This window comes from Beta vulgaris, chromosome 2 (genome assembly GCF_026745355.1).
Source record: "Beta vulgaris subsp. vulgaris cultivar EL10 chromosome 2, EL10.2, whole genome shotgun sequence".
NCBI classification, from domain to species: domain Eukaryota; kingdom Viridiplantae; phylum Streptophyta; class Magnoliopsida; order Caryophyllales; family Amaranthaceae; genus Beta; species Beta vulgaris.
In genome coordinates, this window is record NC_079203.1 from 47241653 (window position 1) to 47257948 (window position 16296).

The window sequence follows — 16296 nt, forward strand, 5'->3', positions numbered from 1 at the left end:
CATGATTTATGATTAAGTACTCAAAGATCTCTACTCGAGTACTGAGTACTGAGTACTGAGTACTGAGTACATGCACAAGTCATAACTTCATCGAATGCGCACCGACTAGATATTTCAACGCCTGTAGCCCTGTATGCCTCTACATATGAATAAGAATAACCGCATCTTACTCTCACCCCTCTTCAGTCTTCCCAAATCTTTTACTCCCTCCGTTTTTTTTAGATGTAACATATTGACTTTGGGCACTATTCATCCAATACACTTTGACCACTAATTGTTATTTATACATAAGAAAAAAATAGTCATGTGAGATCTTGTTTGATTCGTCACGGTATACACTTTCCAAATATATATTTTTTATAATTTTTACTTTTATACAATTGAAGATATTATCGGTCAAAGTTGTGCCTCGACAAATGTGAAAAATCCAATGTTACATCTAAAAAAAACGGAGGGAGTATATCTCAATTCTCAACAACCATAATTCAAGTGTAAACGAGGGCCTGCGCATCCTTAGCACATATAGCACTGAGCTACCCCACATCTGAGCAAGGACCACCATATTCAATTACATCTCAAATCCCTCTAGAACCTAATTGAGAGAGAGAGAGCGAGAATCACTCGATATCTATATGTTTGAAACAAGAGTATGTGAAGGTATTTTTGTAACTTTACGTGACAGTGCTCAACTCCGCATTTTTCACAATCAGATATCTCTAGTTTTTCCAGGAAAAAAAGGGGTACAGTTGCATTAAGCATGTGAGAGAAATAATGCCCACATATTGTTTTATTAAAACAAGAGAGAATACACAGTGACTGACCTCAAAAAACTGTCAGAAACAGAGCACCCTAAGAAAGGAGACCATGAAAAGACTTCTCCATTTACAATTTTGTCCAGTGTATATGTTGAGGATATTAGTTATTGGCAACCATAACATTTTCTAAGGGACTGCTATCCAGCTTTCGAATGACTAATTTATTTTGAGTAGGCAGATCTTTGGCTGACGACAATGTATCCACATCAATGACAACTGAGTCCTCTTCCTTAAAGTCTCCCCTTAGAACTCCCATTGCTATTTCGTTCTCAACCATTTGTTGTATCACCCGCTTGACAGGCCGGGCTCCATAATTCGGGTCGAATCCCAAAGTCCCAAGTAGCTGAAGGGCATCTTTTGTGTAATGTAGATCGATCTTCTTTTGCTTCAGTCTGTCTTTCACCCGATTCATCTGGAACAAAGTTCAAGTGTAATTTGTTAAACAAAAGCAGAGCTTAAAAATAATCTCAATTTCTAAGCACGTAGCACCATATTTAGTGAAGCGAAAGACTCGTAGAAATACCAAATTGTTGTATCTATTACACCCAAAAGGACTTGTGAAACTTGCAAAGAGCCGGCTATTCGGGTCTGAGTTTGGTTTCTGGTAGATCTTGAGCTATGCTCAAGATCTATATCAAATAAGTAAAACTTGATATAACCAAAAAAATGATAAATGGGTCAAGTTTTGTCTGATTTTCGGTTGGCAGGGTTTCTTTCAGTAACTACCGTTCAGATTGGGTTATCAAGTCGGGTCTAGTCGAAGATTTCCAGCTTTAATTGCCATTAAAAGAAAACTGGGGGCTAAGTGACCAAGACTATCCTTTCTAAGACCAAATTAAAGATGGAAAAGTGATGCTTCAAATAAAACGACGATTACACTTTCCACATAATGCAAGATAGCTCCAAGCTTATAGTCTTTACCTGTAACTCAACGATTCTGCTGATTTCTCTGGAATCAAGAGGCTGGAAAACGATGTATTCGTCAATCCTATTCATGAACTCCGGACGGAAAGTTTGTCTAGCCAATTCTACAACCTGCCTTTTCATCAAGTCATACACTGCATCCTTACTATCTTGTGTATTCTTCAGAGTTTCCAGGATATAGTGGGACCCAATATTAGATGTCATAATTACCACACAACTAGTAAAACTGACAGTTCTTCCCTGAGAGTCAGTTATACGTCCATCATCCAATAGTTGCAACAAGATGTTGAAGACATCATGATGGGCTTTCTCAATTTCGTCAAACAGGACGACAGAGTAAGGCCTTCGTCGAACCACTTCAGTGAGCTGCCCACCTTCCTCATATCCAACATAGCCAGGAGGTGCACCAACCAGCCGTGACACTGCATGCTTTTCCATGTACTCACTCATATCTATTCGTACAAGAGCATTTTCGGTATTAAAGAGGTAACCGGCTAAAGCTTTTGCAAGCTCAGTCTTCCCTACACCAGTAGGACCCATAAACATAAAGCTTGCTATTGGTCGATTCGGGTCAGACAACCCAGCTCTTGAGCGTCGAATGGCATCAGCAACTGATTTGACTGCCATGTCCTGTCCAATAACCCGTTTGTGAAGAACCTCTTCCAAAAAGACCAGCTTCTCTCTCTCAGATTGTTGAAGGTTTGACAAGGGTATGCCAGTCCACTTGCTAACAATTTCTGCAATATCTACATCAGTAACTTCTTCTCGAAGTAAGGATTTACCAGACTCTCGATACTCCGACAAGTTCGCTTCAGCCTCTTGCAACTGACGCTGAAGAGACATCAAGGTCCCATATTTGAGCTCAGCAGCACGACTGAGATCATACTCACGTTCAGCGGCTTCCATCTCCAGATTAACTCTGTCAATCTGAAAAAGCATTTCAGATATGAAGGTATAACATGGACTATAATCACATCAAAACTAAGAGAGTGTTTGCGCAGGCAAAGAAACATTTTCTCGGAAAGTGATTTTCCCTCTTTCCTTCAATTAAATTTGCAAAGGGTGAAAAACAATTTCCTTCTCAAAGGGAGGGAAACCTCATTCCACCCTATTTTTCACCTTCCACCCATCTAGCCTCCCCATTCATGTACATTCTTTCTTTTCCCTCTAACCTTTAATGCAAGAAACCAACAAGAAGGAAAATTAAGCTACAACTGTGTTCTTCCTTGGAAACTCTTTTTCAAGGAAAAATCAATTTCCACTGAAAATGTTCGGCCTAAAGAAATGACAATCATGACTTCTTAATTTTTGACTCAATATTACAAATAGAGAGGAAATACCTCTTCTTTGATTGACCGGATTCGATTCATAAGAACCTTCTCGCTTTCCCATTGATCATTTAGCTCCTTTTGTTTCTCTTTCAATGAGGTGAGATCACTGTCCAACTTATTAAGTCGCTCTTTGGATGCTTTATCAGTATCATTTTTCAAGGATAGTTTCTCCATCTCCAATTTCAGCACTGCTCTATCTATCTCATCCAACTCCGTGGGCTTAGAAGTAATCTCCATTTTTAGTTTTGCAGCAGCTTCATCAACAAGATCAATGGCTGAAACAGATGGCCAAAGATTATGATGAGATGAATAAAGAACAGCAGAGTTTCAGAAGATTACAGCAGAGAATGATGAGCAGTGATCAAATACCAACCTTTATCAGGTAAAAACCTTTCAGTGATGTAACGATCAGAAAGGATAGCAGCCGAAACGAGAGCACCATCAGATATCTTAACACCGTGATGCAATTCATAGCGTTCTCGCAACCCACGAAGAATGGAAACGGTGTCCTCTACAGATGGCTGGCCACAAAAAACCTGCTGAAATCTCCGTTCAAGAGCAGGATCCTTTTCAATGTATTTTCTGTACTCATTCAGTGTTGTTGCACCTATACACCGAAGCTCACCCCGACCAAGCATTGGCTTTAGTAAGTTACCAGCATCCATAGCACCACCAGTAGCCCCTGCAGATAAGTTGTCGAAGTGTAAAGAATTTGCGAATGACTTCATACAAAAATCAAGATTTACACCTAACTATATCCCATTGCTCTAAATCATCCCGAGTACAATCTGGTCAGAGGGTGTCATCGTGAAGCTTCAACATTGTCCTCAAGTATTTCACCATTTTAGACTCTTGCATATTACAAAAACAGGAAACAAGTTTCATCTAGTATAATAGCATGTCAAATGAGCGACAAAACGAATAAAGGAGACAACATATTAACGAAGAAGTTAGTTGAAAAAGGATGCGAGAGAGAGAGAAAAACAGAAGTTAACAACACCTAGGCCTTAAAACATGAGGAATGTTACTAAGCAAAGAAGCAGACCTGCTCCCACTACTGTATGAATTTCATCTATGAACAGAATTATTTGTCCATTGGAAGCACTAACTTCCTTCAGTACAGCTTTAAGCCTCTCTTCAAAATCGCCACGAAACTTAGCTCCAGCAAGTAGTGCACCCATGTCCAGTGAAATCAACTGCAAAGAGGAAAATAATGCACGGGAGAATCATGAGAGGAGAGGAGACAAGCAACACTCTAACGAAATCAAATGATTATTAGGCAATAAGTGCCCGAATTGGTCATTTTGAAACAAATCTTCTAGTAAAGCAAGGTTAACTGAAAAAGTCGAAAATTAGCCCACAACAAAATTTATACAAAATATCACTTCTAGTTGGAGATGCACCTTCCTATTCATCAATGGTTCAGGAACATCACCACGTATAATACGCTGTGCTAATCTGCCAACAGTCCAAAGCAGAGTAACATGGTTATCAGTTATCACAGGGGAAAGGACAATAGAATGAACAAAGCATGCTAATATATGAAGTATGAACAAATATGCTAGGATATCATCACATGGCAGCAAATAAGAGTCCAAGACCATCAGGAGCAACCAGCTATAGGCAACTACTTTGTATAATAGATACATACGCACAGCCAAAATAATATATAGCGATTTGTACTTAGGAAATACAGTTTACTGACAGAGGATTATCCCACATAAAGAGATGGATCAGAAAGAAATCTAGCAAAATTAATAACAAAAGGTTGGGGAACAAAAATATAAACTTCCCTCATTCCATATTAGTTGCAAACACTTCCCTTATAAGGAAAAATCAAATTAGTTGCAACATTAATTTATTTTGGTAATAGGTCTTTTGTATCTCTCTCCTCATTACATAGGTCCGTCTATTTGTTTCTCTCTATCACTTTCCACTTCATAAAGCTTGTGCCTCCCCTCCACGTTGCAACTAATATGAAGCGGCGGAAGTACAATATTCTTTGAGCTTCATTGTCATTTCCCCCAAATTACCATTTAAAGGAGAAAACAGTTTTTGGAGATAACCAATTCACATGGTACACGAACCATAAAATTTAAAATTTGGCAGTAAATATTTTCCATGACATTACCCTTTTTATACATACTTCCTCCGTTCCATAATAAGTCAAACACTTCTCTAAAAAAGCTCTCACATAAAAGAGAGAAGTGTTTCACTTATTATGGAATGGAGGAAGTATATATGTAATACTTGAACACCATATAAACAAGGAACCATGTACAAGAAGACACTAGATGTATGTAAGGGAAAATTTACATACATGGAGCTTACCCTTCTGCTATTGCTGTTTTACCAACTCCAGGCTCACCGATGATAACAGGATTGTTTTTGGTTCTTCTCGACAAAATTTGGATGCAGCGGCGAATTTCATCATCTCTTCCAATAACAGGGTCCAGTTTACCGCGTCTGGCTAATTCAGTAAGGTCACTTCCATACTTCTCCAGTGCTTCATATTTTCCTTCTGGATCTACATCCACAGAATGTAAACCAGTACAGCTCTAGAGAATGGAAGAGGATAAAAAAGGCACGTTTAAATTTTCGTATCGCTAATATAGACATTTTACATCCTCTTAGTGCAAAGAAGGAGAAATGTGAGAATATAAACCTCTAGTGAGTGAGGAAAGTAGTTGGAACATTGGAAGGATCAATGATCCTTCAACTTCCATATAAGGAGACAACAAAAAAAGCTTGGTGAAATCATGCCACCATGAAGAAAGCACCACATAAAGAACTTCACAATTCACATAAAATTAAAGGTAGCAAGAAAGAAGCGCCAGAAATCTATACATACACTTATCGCCGTCAAAACGACAATGAGGAATAAATTTTCAAAACCACGTGGATGCAGCAAAAAATTTAACGGATAGAAACTTTACTTGTTTAAAATTTTATGTTTGGTACTTAATAAGCTAATATTACTCCTAGAGTGACATACAGCAAGAAACTTGTATATCATTTACATGGTCAGTGCATTCTAAAAATATTAGGATCACCATCAAGTATTCTATCTGCAAAGTGTAAGAGATGAATCCACGTCATAGGAAAAACTCTCACCAATAACAGAATAGGTGAGATCCTCCCAAAAAAGCATCCACCATGAAACTCAAATAATAATGAAAGACATCTACTTAAGATAAGTTATAGCCAAAAACGTACTTTGATCTGTTACTCTTTGACTCCCACGGACAGCTTGAATGGCATCCTTTAAATCCTTTTCACTAAGGCTGAAATTTTGAAACAATTGCTTGCCAAACCTTGGATCTGAGTGAAACGCCAAGACCAAATGCTCTACTGATACAAAATCATCTCCCATTTCTTTTTTGTGTCTCCGGGATCTGTCTAACAGCGTGCCAAGATTTGTGCCGAGAATAGGTCCACTAGTGTCACCAACTACCTGCAATATCATAACCCATTAACCATAAACAACTCATTTTATTTAACAACAAGATTCTGAAAACATACCTTCGGCTGCTTGGATATGAAGTCATCTATGGCTTGCAAAACTGATGAGTTGTCAAGCCCAGCTTTTGTTAATATTTTACGAGCCAAACCATCCTTTTGTTCTAAAAGGGCCTTTATCAGATGTTCAGTCTCCACAATTTGTTGTTTGCTCAGACGTGCAGCTTCGACTGCCCCAACAATCCCCTCCCACGCCATCTCAGTAAACTCTGTTTGATTAATCTGATAGCAGGAAACATCAGGACACAATCAAATTACTAAATCTATCAGCAATTTTAAGCAATTATCTATTTATTATGAGGATCCATCATAAAGACTACTGGGCCAGTAATACAAAGATACAGACAAATATTAAGTAGTTATTTCCCAAGGAAAGCCTTTGGAGATGGAAGAAAGCGAATGGCAGAGAGCCAAAAAACTGATCGATGCAGCAATCTAAATTTTCAGTAATATGCAAACCGGATTAGTCCTGACTAAGGAATGTGAGGGAACAAACTCGAAGTGAGGACAAGCAATGAAAAGACAGTGTCAACAAGAAAGATGAAAATCACTAATTATACACCAACCTTGCATTACCTTTCTCCTATGCTGAGCCACCATACTTGGTAGCTCCCCTCACCCTCAAAGATTACAAGTTACAACATACATATAGGCTAGCATTTTAACAGCCCGTTTAGTAGGCATACATGGTGGTAATGATGATGATTTTTAGTGTAATTATGTAAGGAATATCTACGTCAGTTTGATGGTAATGCTTATCAACTTCTAAACACCTATCTTTCTTCAATGATTTGCATTACCTCTTTAGAGGATGGCATTGAGTAGTAAAGGAATTTTGTGAAGGAAAAAAAGCATGTTTGGGATAATTACTAACACGGTCTTCGACATTGGCATAGGACTTTACGAACAGTATTACATATATTACCATTATTACCACCATATATTACCACCTAACAATCGGGATTGTAAGAGGCTTGGAAATCAACAAAATATATATCTATCACTTACAAGAGTGAAATTCAATATGTTCCCGAACGTTAACCAAATCTAGAAATGGCAACTTCTGGATGACCAGGCACACTTGTTCCACTTGAATGAGATGATCGTTAAACCTTTCATGAAACACCATCTTTACAAAAGAACGCACAAATTCAAATGCATAGGCTAAGGCACTAAACTATGTGAGTCATATCTAATATGAACAATATTTGTACCCAAGTCTCTGAAAGTTGTCCAAACTACAAAGTTAGAGTCAATTTTTTCAACCTAAACCACTAAACTTATATACTTAAATTACTAATCAAACCTAATACTTCCTCGGTTCTTTTTAAATTGCAACAATGAGTTTTTACACTATTCACTCACTATCCTTTCACTATCTCTTGAGATTTTTACGTAAGGAAAAACAATGTGGGATCTTATTGGATTCGTCTCTGTTTATACTTTCAAAATATAAGATTCGTATAATTTTTACTAAAAAGTAATTAAAGATATTAATAGTTAAAGTTGTACATTGGCAAGTGTGAAAACTCCATTGTTGCAATAGAAAAAGAACGGAGGTAGTATAAGCTTATGAGGCCCAAATTGAACATAAAACTTCCCTTTTCAATTCAAAAGAACATAGCCTTAACCTTAACTATAACCAACACCATGGTCAAAATATGCAGGTTAAACATTCGAAAACAGCTCTAGATATTACATAGGTAAAATGAAAATTCTGGATTCGATCAAAACTATGATATCAATGATCATGACCGCCGCAAGCATTCGATTCGAAATAATAATAAACAGACTATCAATAAACATACAGTATACTCTTCCTAATATTGTAAGCCATCCCAAACACCCCAAAAACAATGCCGAGAATTGAAGTAAGCAAGGACTAATCAAACAAACAAACAAAAACACCCAATTTCATGAAACACCCACAATATAAGAATGCAAAACAAATTGCAAATGTTGAATTTAACCAAAAATTATCTTAAAAAAAGGGGGCAAAAGAGAAGAACAACCTGCCCAGAGCTGGCAGAAGGAGCAGCGGAAGCAGAGTAAAAGCGGCGACCCAGAGAGAAATTGGAGGCGACGCCATTGATGGAATTGCTTATAAATTCTCTCTCCAAAAGTAAAACCCCATTTGTGAAATGACCCAAATTTCTTGGAATAGTTGTCGACGCAGAATTATGATTGGAAGAGGACAGAGAATGATAAAAAGGGTATGAAGAAGAAGAGGTTTTGGAGGGTGTTAAAGCAGCAAAAGCTGACCTTGTAATTCTTCTGCTGGTGATGGCTCTAGCGGCCATTGAAGAACCAGTGAGGAGAGAGAAAGTGAGGAAATGGAAGAAGAAAAAGAGAGTGGAGAGTGTAAGACTGGAAGAGTTGAAAAAGGAAGCTTGGAGAAGGGGAAATCAAAGGATCGAGAGTCGAACGTTGGAGAGAGCAAAACAGAGGTGGCTGAATTGGTTTCTTAGTGTAGAACACTCCAGGACTTTCTAGTTCTAGTCATTCTCTCTCGAAGATCACGTGGCACTCTACTCAGAGCGCAAGGTATCGAACACCTGATTACGTGACATTTGAAATGAAAAGTAAGCGGTTAACCATCAATATACTATGATTTTAGGAAAATTTGCCAAAAGAAACCTTTTACGAATTCATTTTTGCGAAAAAAACCTTATAAAGCATTTTTTGCGAAAACAAACCTAAAACTTTTTTTTTTTGCAGGATGAAACCTTACACCATTTTCCGGTGTTGACCTCTTAATTTCCGGCGTTGACCTTGGCAATCTAGTAATTCACACTATCCACTCCAATTTGCCAGCCCCCCACCACCCATGCAGCCCTCGCTTCACCCCCACCCTAGCCCCCATCACCTACAGCCCACCCCCTATTAGCACCCCCTAACCCCTCCTTCCACCCCCTCAGGCGGAATCCCCCCCCTTCACCCCTACCTATCTCCTCTCCCTTATTCTTCCCTCCCTCACTGCTCCCCCTCTCCTCTCCCTTCGTTCATCGTTGCTCCACCCAGAACCCCCCTCCGCAACCCCATCCCCCCGCAGCTCCCCCTCCCACTCAGCCAAGGTTTTTCCGGTGCCCTAAAGCATAAAGATAGGAAAGAGTAGCAGATAACAAAAATGGAGAGAGAGGGGGTTGCGGAGGGGGGGGGCTCGCGGTGGGAGGTGGTGGACGAAGGGAGAGGAGATATGGTAGGGGCGAAGGTGGGGTGGAGGGTACGGTGTGGGGCTGCCGCATACGGGGGTGGGGGGTTGTCGCCTGAGAGGGTGGAAGGAGGGTTGGGGGCTGCTGGTGGGGGTGGGGGTTGGTGGCAGGTGTTGATAGTGGTGGTTAGGTGGTGATTAGGAAGGAAGAAGGGAAATAAATGTGGTCAGCGCCGGAAAATCTTTGGTCAACACCGGAAAATGAGTTTAGGTTTCATCTTGCAAAAATAATTTACTTTTCGTTTTTTCTCGCAAAGAATGCTTTATAAGGGTTTTTTTTTCACAAAACTGAACCTTTTAAAGGTTTTTTTTGGCACATTTTCCATGATTTTATTATCCAATGTCTCAAATAAAATTTTGTCATATACTCTTACCACAATTCCTTTTAAGGTGTTGTTTTTAAACTCGAATTTTTCAATTTTTTTCTTTACTTACCACGTTGTGACGTGAATTTTTCAATTTTTTAGTGGACAAAAAAATGAAAAGTGGCAAAACAAATTATAGAATTTAAAAATAATAACATATTTGTTTATTGTAACCGACTCGAGGCATCACCCGAACAAAAAAAAAACTAATTAGCTTACAAATTAAGTAAAATTATTGTATGTAATTTCGGTCAAATCTTGATTGAGGTCAAATAACAGTGATATAATATGCTATACAATTTTGGGAATTCTGTTCAAGTAATCAAGTATTGGAAACTTTTAATGATATTTGTTTAACAAATGGGATCAAAGAAAAGTTAACAAATAGTTAATATGTTATACCCAAAAAAAAAAAAAACCCTTTTGCTTAAGATATACAACCTCTATTCGTTAGATGCAACATTTAATAATTTTAGTTCTCTTATTAAAAAGACATATTGCATCTAAACGAAATAGAAAAGGTGTAAACTCTAGAGCATTACAAATGCTGGAGAATTTGCACCAGAAAACAAATCCTGGAATATGATCCATCATCCTTCAGAGCTCTGTGCATAACATGGCCTGTATTGTAATATGAAGATGATGTTTTGGTAATGGCACTCGTACTGGTATTGAGAATTGGCTTCTGACACGATAGTATTGAAGGACATCAGGGAATCACATATCACAAATTCACAACTCTGATGTATACCAAAAAATGCTACGTTGAGCATTGTGGTTATCTGGAGTCCTATTAAACTGACCGATAATGGTATCTCTCCCGCATAGTCGCGTAGATGATGAACAAAAAAAATTGCTATAAGATATAGGAGATGATATGGGGATCAAAATTTGGAGTAAACCCAAATTGACAAGCGCATCGATTTCACTGCTAGAAGAGGCCTGATAGCAATTGCTGCAGTTCTGAAAGTGGCTTCAGTTGTAGCCTACTGCATATACAGAAATGTTGAATACCCAGAAAGTTCAAAGTAATGCACATAACCTATTAAACCGTGTCTCTATTTGTGAACAAGTTCATCATTTTTCAGGTCACAAATTCCCGCAAAATCAAGAAAGACAATTACTCGGAGAAAACAGTATATGTGAACGTACAACCAGTTCTACTGACTACAACCCTAAAATACTTTGTTGGTGTATAAAAAAAAGGTTCATGCCACTGTTCATTTGTTCTTTTTAGGTTCCTTGTTATATTGATCTACTAGTTCCTCTACATCTTTCCAGAAAAGACCTTCCACCAAAACTCCATCCTTCGTGAACCTGTAAAATCAGATAAAATCACACAAATGAATAACCCATTCAGGAACCTGAAAATGATGGAAGCATAGTATGTCTTTTAAAAGTGAGTAGAGAGACCATTTAGTGACACTCTTATTCAACTCAACAGGTTTGTTGGCGGAGATTGATTTTGGATCGGCGCTTTCAATAGTCAGCGTGTACATATCAGAGAACCTAGGCAACTTCGAAGATACAACCAGGCCAGTACTATTGTAGGATCCCTGCAATTGGACATGTTGAATGAAGATATTACACACTTGATAGAATAATGCACTGAAATTTTGCCTGTGCAAATAGAACTATACAAGCACACACATGCATTTGCAAACACAGAAAGGGGAATTGGAAGAGATACAAAACTAAAGGGGTCATAAATTTTAATGTTCAATCTACAAAGTCTCCTTCAAAGTTTGACTGGTCCAGAGCCGAAAACCCACATCTGACACTAAATCCTAAATCCAGATACAATCATATAACTTTCTACCAAAATGTTGAAGGAAAAAAAGATAAATGATCCAAAGAGTTCCAATACTAAAAAATGTAACAGGTTAACCCTGAAAATATACACTAAGCAGGATGCTTTGCGGACTAAAACATAAAGCAACTGATACACTGCAAGGTAACAAATAGGGATAAACAGAGGTTGGCAAGTCACAGAACCCACATTGAATGTAAACTGTAAAACAAGAATTGTAGGTAATTTGTGGGTCATAGATGGCAACCTAATTCATGTAAACAATCTCAATTGTAGTAGTGAGGCTATAAGAGCCTCTATGCAATTATATGGGAAAAGCTGCATACCACCCTACCATAGGTAATCCCCTCATAACAGGCAACTAGCTTTGTGGACTCATGTTACTGTATGTATGAGATGTGAAGATGTGTATCTCTACCTCCTGTAAATTATGTTCTGAAAAGTATATTGCATATACTTAAAATCAAATCAGACTAAACACAGAATATGCCACAGAAATTACTTCCAATATTCCAACAGCACCTCATTCACCTACGTATCGATTCACCCAAACCCACATATAAGTTGCAGAGGGCCCAAGCTTATAATATAAATTGTGTACAAACTATACAATGAATGCAACTTTGACTCCACATGCATACCAGGACGGATTAAAGGGTAAGAGTAAGACGTTTAACATCAAAACTCAAATCTTCAGACAATTTTGCAGGTATAACTGCCCCATACGACAAATACTGGAAAGGTCATACATAACAGAGATTGAGAATAAAAAGCAAGAGGAAATGACTAGCTGTCTTCAGGACCCATATATCATGGGGCCACAGTACACAGCTACTTGAGTAAAGACTGCTGAACATTGCTCGGACACAATGAGGCTTACGGTTTGCGTGTCATTTCCTGGGAAATTTTTATAGAATCAAGTCATTCCCATGATTACACATAAGTCTACCAATCTCATTCCTGTACACACAATTAAGAATCCAAGTGCCTAAATGCAAGTCCAAGTTCCAAACCCATGAACAGACAATGCTGTTGCTCTGAAGTCGAACAGAAAACATCATGTCATCACTAAATGTCCAAAATTCTAAATTTTAAGAAAGCTATTAATCAACTAAAAGAGCATCCTTGATCTTTCACATGTCACACATCAAGATTGCATCAGATATAGTGTCACAAGTCACAGCATTTAGTAAGAAGCTGATTTATCACATATATAGATCACTCATCATAACAGGAAAGGGGTCTCTTCCATGACATAAACCTGCAACTTTTCTAATCATAACAGGAAAACAAACGTTGTTTTAATAAGTAAGATTCTATATCCTACCGCTGGAGGATAGGTGAACATCATAGCGTTCTTTTCCTTTGTGTAGACGATCACCTGCAAAATACCATTGAAGAGAATATATGTGCAAGATAGTCAAGGATAAAACACTGTTTCATAAACAGACAGTTCCCGACATCAATTAGTTATTGTAGCTTGGTTGACAGACAAATAGCATAACACTCTGTTCTAGACTACAGGTGTATTCTGCCTCCAAACAGGCATCCCTTGAACCCCTAGGCCCTGACATCAGATTACCAAGTAAGAGTATACAATGTATGGTGTGTAAAAGAATAGCTGGTAGTGACAGGTTCTCAGTAATTCAGTATTATTAAAACAAAGCAAGGACATCAATTCTTCATCATACTAATCAATCTCTGTTATATAAGGCAACACATGGGGGATACCAAAAATAAAACAAAAGGAATAAAAGAAAATAAAATAGGGAGCTAACTAACTGTTTCATTTGAATGGAAAAAGGGGGGAAAGTAGAACATTTAAACTAAACATCTGTTTTTTGAGAAAACAAAATGTAAAGATAATTTTTCTACACAATTAATTTTATTTTCTACTTCATATGCTATCACACATTATCGCACGCATTGCGTGCATGTAAGGCTATAATACAATAAGCCAATACGGCAACTTGGCTATTTTACAAAGACATGAATGGCAAGCCTTAAGATCTAAATCTTTCCATCCATAAATTACATTCTATGCTATTTTAAAGGCATAAGTAGTTCATTCTACTGTTATATGTGAAGCTCAAAGTGCAAGTGTTTGATCACACATTCTCATCCATGTTAGAGAGAGCAAGAATCATAGAGAGATGCAGAATGAGAAAGCATCAACATTAGTTATGCTAGTGCAAATGGATATCATAACTAATTAAAGAAAAGGATATAATATGATAGCGCCAATCAAAAAGTTCTTATTTTCTGGGAACTTCTTAGGGTAGAATTGTGCCACGACAGCAATGATTATGATCACAGTCCCCATCAGCAATCTTACATTGCTCATCCTCACATCTTCTACATACCCACGACCTTTAACAGCCTGCAAAAAAAAAGATCAGAGAAAAAAATTTACAAGCCAATTCAACATAGAAAATGAATAATCCCAAGTGAAAATTCCAGTATCCATAATCTCTGTTCATGTTTTCAACAGAAAGATGCAGAATTCCATTCAGAAGAACAATGCCCTTCCTGAAGGCAGAGGTCTTGATTCAAAAGAGACTTAACATTTCGACGAAAACGTAGAACTGACAACCTATGCACGTTTGATATCAACCCAAACCCCTTGCACAAATTGAATCCTCACGAAATTTCTTTTGCAATCTAACCCCTTTCAATTGAACAATTACCACCAAATTCCAATCACTACAAAAATCAAACCCCAGAAAAAAGAATCTAACCCCTTTCAATTGAACAATTACCACCAAATTCCAATCACTACAAAAATCAAACCCCAGAAAGAAGAAAATTTCTCACTATTGATTCAGCAAAAAAGATCGACACAGAACTACACAAATTCGAGCGTTGACTAATCCTCCACTAAGTCAAAGTGACCCAAATTCCAATCGCAACTAACACAATTCAAAAAACAATGACACAAAATCCGATAAATTAACCTAATTTACCTTCAATTCAAGCTATCAATCCGAAAACTTCGAGAATTGGTTAAAAATTAAACCAATAATACCTAATGCAAAACAAAAACTCAAGAGATCCAGAAAAAAAAAAAACTAAAATTCAACAAATTGAAAAGGATAGAAATAAGAAGAGATACCTCAGTAGCAGATTCATCAAGGAGGTGTTTGATGGAATTATGATCCAACAAATTAGTTTTTTTAGGGTTTTGCTGCTTCGTTGAAGGAGTGTTTGAATCGCTCGACATTTTTTCTCTCTCTAAAAATAACTTCTGATGTCTTAAAATTCTGAAATGTTGGAAATTTCTCTCTAAATTTTGAGTTTTTACAAGTATAAATCGAAGCGGTTGTTAAAAGGATTGTGATGCAATGAGAAGATTTTGTTTGTTTGTGTAACGCAAAAAATAATTGCTCTCGTTGAGAGTCGAACTCAAGACCTCCCGCTTACTAAACGGGTGCTCTAACCAACTGAGCTACGAGAGCTGCTTGACAAAAATGAACATGTTTATACAAAATACGAGATCCCATAAAGTACAAATACAAGATGAAATTTTTTCTTATACTAATATGAGAATAGTAAAAGTAAAATAATGGTTGTGTATTTAGTTCAGAGGAAACTAATGTAGTCATGTTAGATGTGTACTTAATGTTGTTATATTATATTCACATCGTGATCAGGTAAAACAATTACGTGTAATTGCCTTATTATTATGGTTTATCCATGTAATTGTGCAATATTATGGCTATCAATCGTACTAATTAGAAGCTTATTACACTTATAAATCTAATAATGTGAGCAATCGCACTACATATTTTTGATATAAAGAGTGTTAATACCTAACTATATGATTAGCAAAAGACTCCAATTACTCATCTCCTAATCCAAGTATGTACTGTTGAATTATATTGTATTGATTGAATTGGTATAAGCATGTTGTAACAAATGAATGCCCTAGGTTTAAATTATTCGATTTACATTCATCTTTAATCTAGTTTACTTTGGCTTAGTTCTTATGCATATAACAACCTTTAATAGTTACTTAATTGAACATTAATCTATAGAAATGATCAACTCGTATTTGATAAGTATTTGCTTACAACATATATACATCGTGCTCTTGCAGTATGACTTGTCAAACTCATCATATTATATGAGATGAACTTGATTATTTGGCCTCTTATATGTCATGTATGTATGTGATCCAAGTAATGCAAAGTGATTTATGTCAAATGTATAAAGTATGCATATGTTTATCTTGTTGATATATAGGGAGAACCTATAAATTCGTAGTAATTCTAGCTGACTATACTTTTAGATTCATCAAAAGTGAACACTAAACTAGTTTATT

General features: G+C 37.2%; 2 protein-coding genes and 1 non-coding gene across 3 annotated transcripts; all 3 read right to left on the reverse strand.

Annotated features, from left to right (window-relative positions):
- Positions 1-746: 746 nt before the first annotated feature.
- LOC104883214 (chaperone protein ClpB4, mitochondrial) lies at positions 747-9064 on the reverse strand. Its single transcript, XM_010667697.4, has 10 exons — positions 8602-9064; positions 6593-6811; positions 6287-6524; positions 5402-5597; positions 4474-4528; positions 4116-4266; positions 3444-3752; positions 3080-3345; positions 1737-2666; positions 747-1227 (listed from the first exon to the last, which is right to left on the reverse strand). The coding sequence occupies exons 1-10, from the start codon at positions 8887-8889 to the stop codon at positions 916-918; spliced, it is 2964 nt and encodes a 987-aa protein (XP_010665999.1). The 5' UTR covers positions 8890-9064; the 3' UTR covers positions 747-915.
- Positions 9065-11126: 2062 nt separating this feature from the next.
- Positions 11127-15313, reverse strand: LOC104883206 (signal peptidase complex subunit 2). The gene is made up of 5 exons (XM_057392702.1): positions 15088-15313; positions 14200-14355; positions 13303-13380; positions 11579-11721; positions 11127-11482 (listed from the first exon to the last, which is right to left on the reverse strand). The coding sequence occupies exons 1-5, from the start codon at positions 15193-15195 to the stop codon at positions 11386-11388; spliced, it is 582 nt and encodes a 193-aa protein (XP_057248685.1). The 5' UTR covers positions 15196-15313; the 3' UTR covers positions 11127-11385.
- A 43-nt stretch (positions 15314-15356) lies between these two features.
- On the reverse strand, positions 15357-15430 carry TRNAT-AGU (transfer RNA threonine (anticodon AGU)). Its single transcript has one exon. It is a non-coding gene; the product is annotated as a tRNA-Thr (tRNA).
- Positions 15431-16296: the final 866 nt, after the last annotated feature.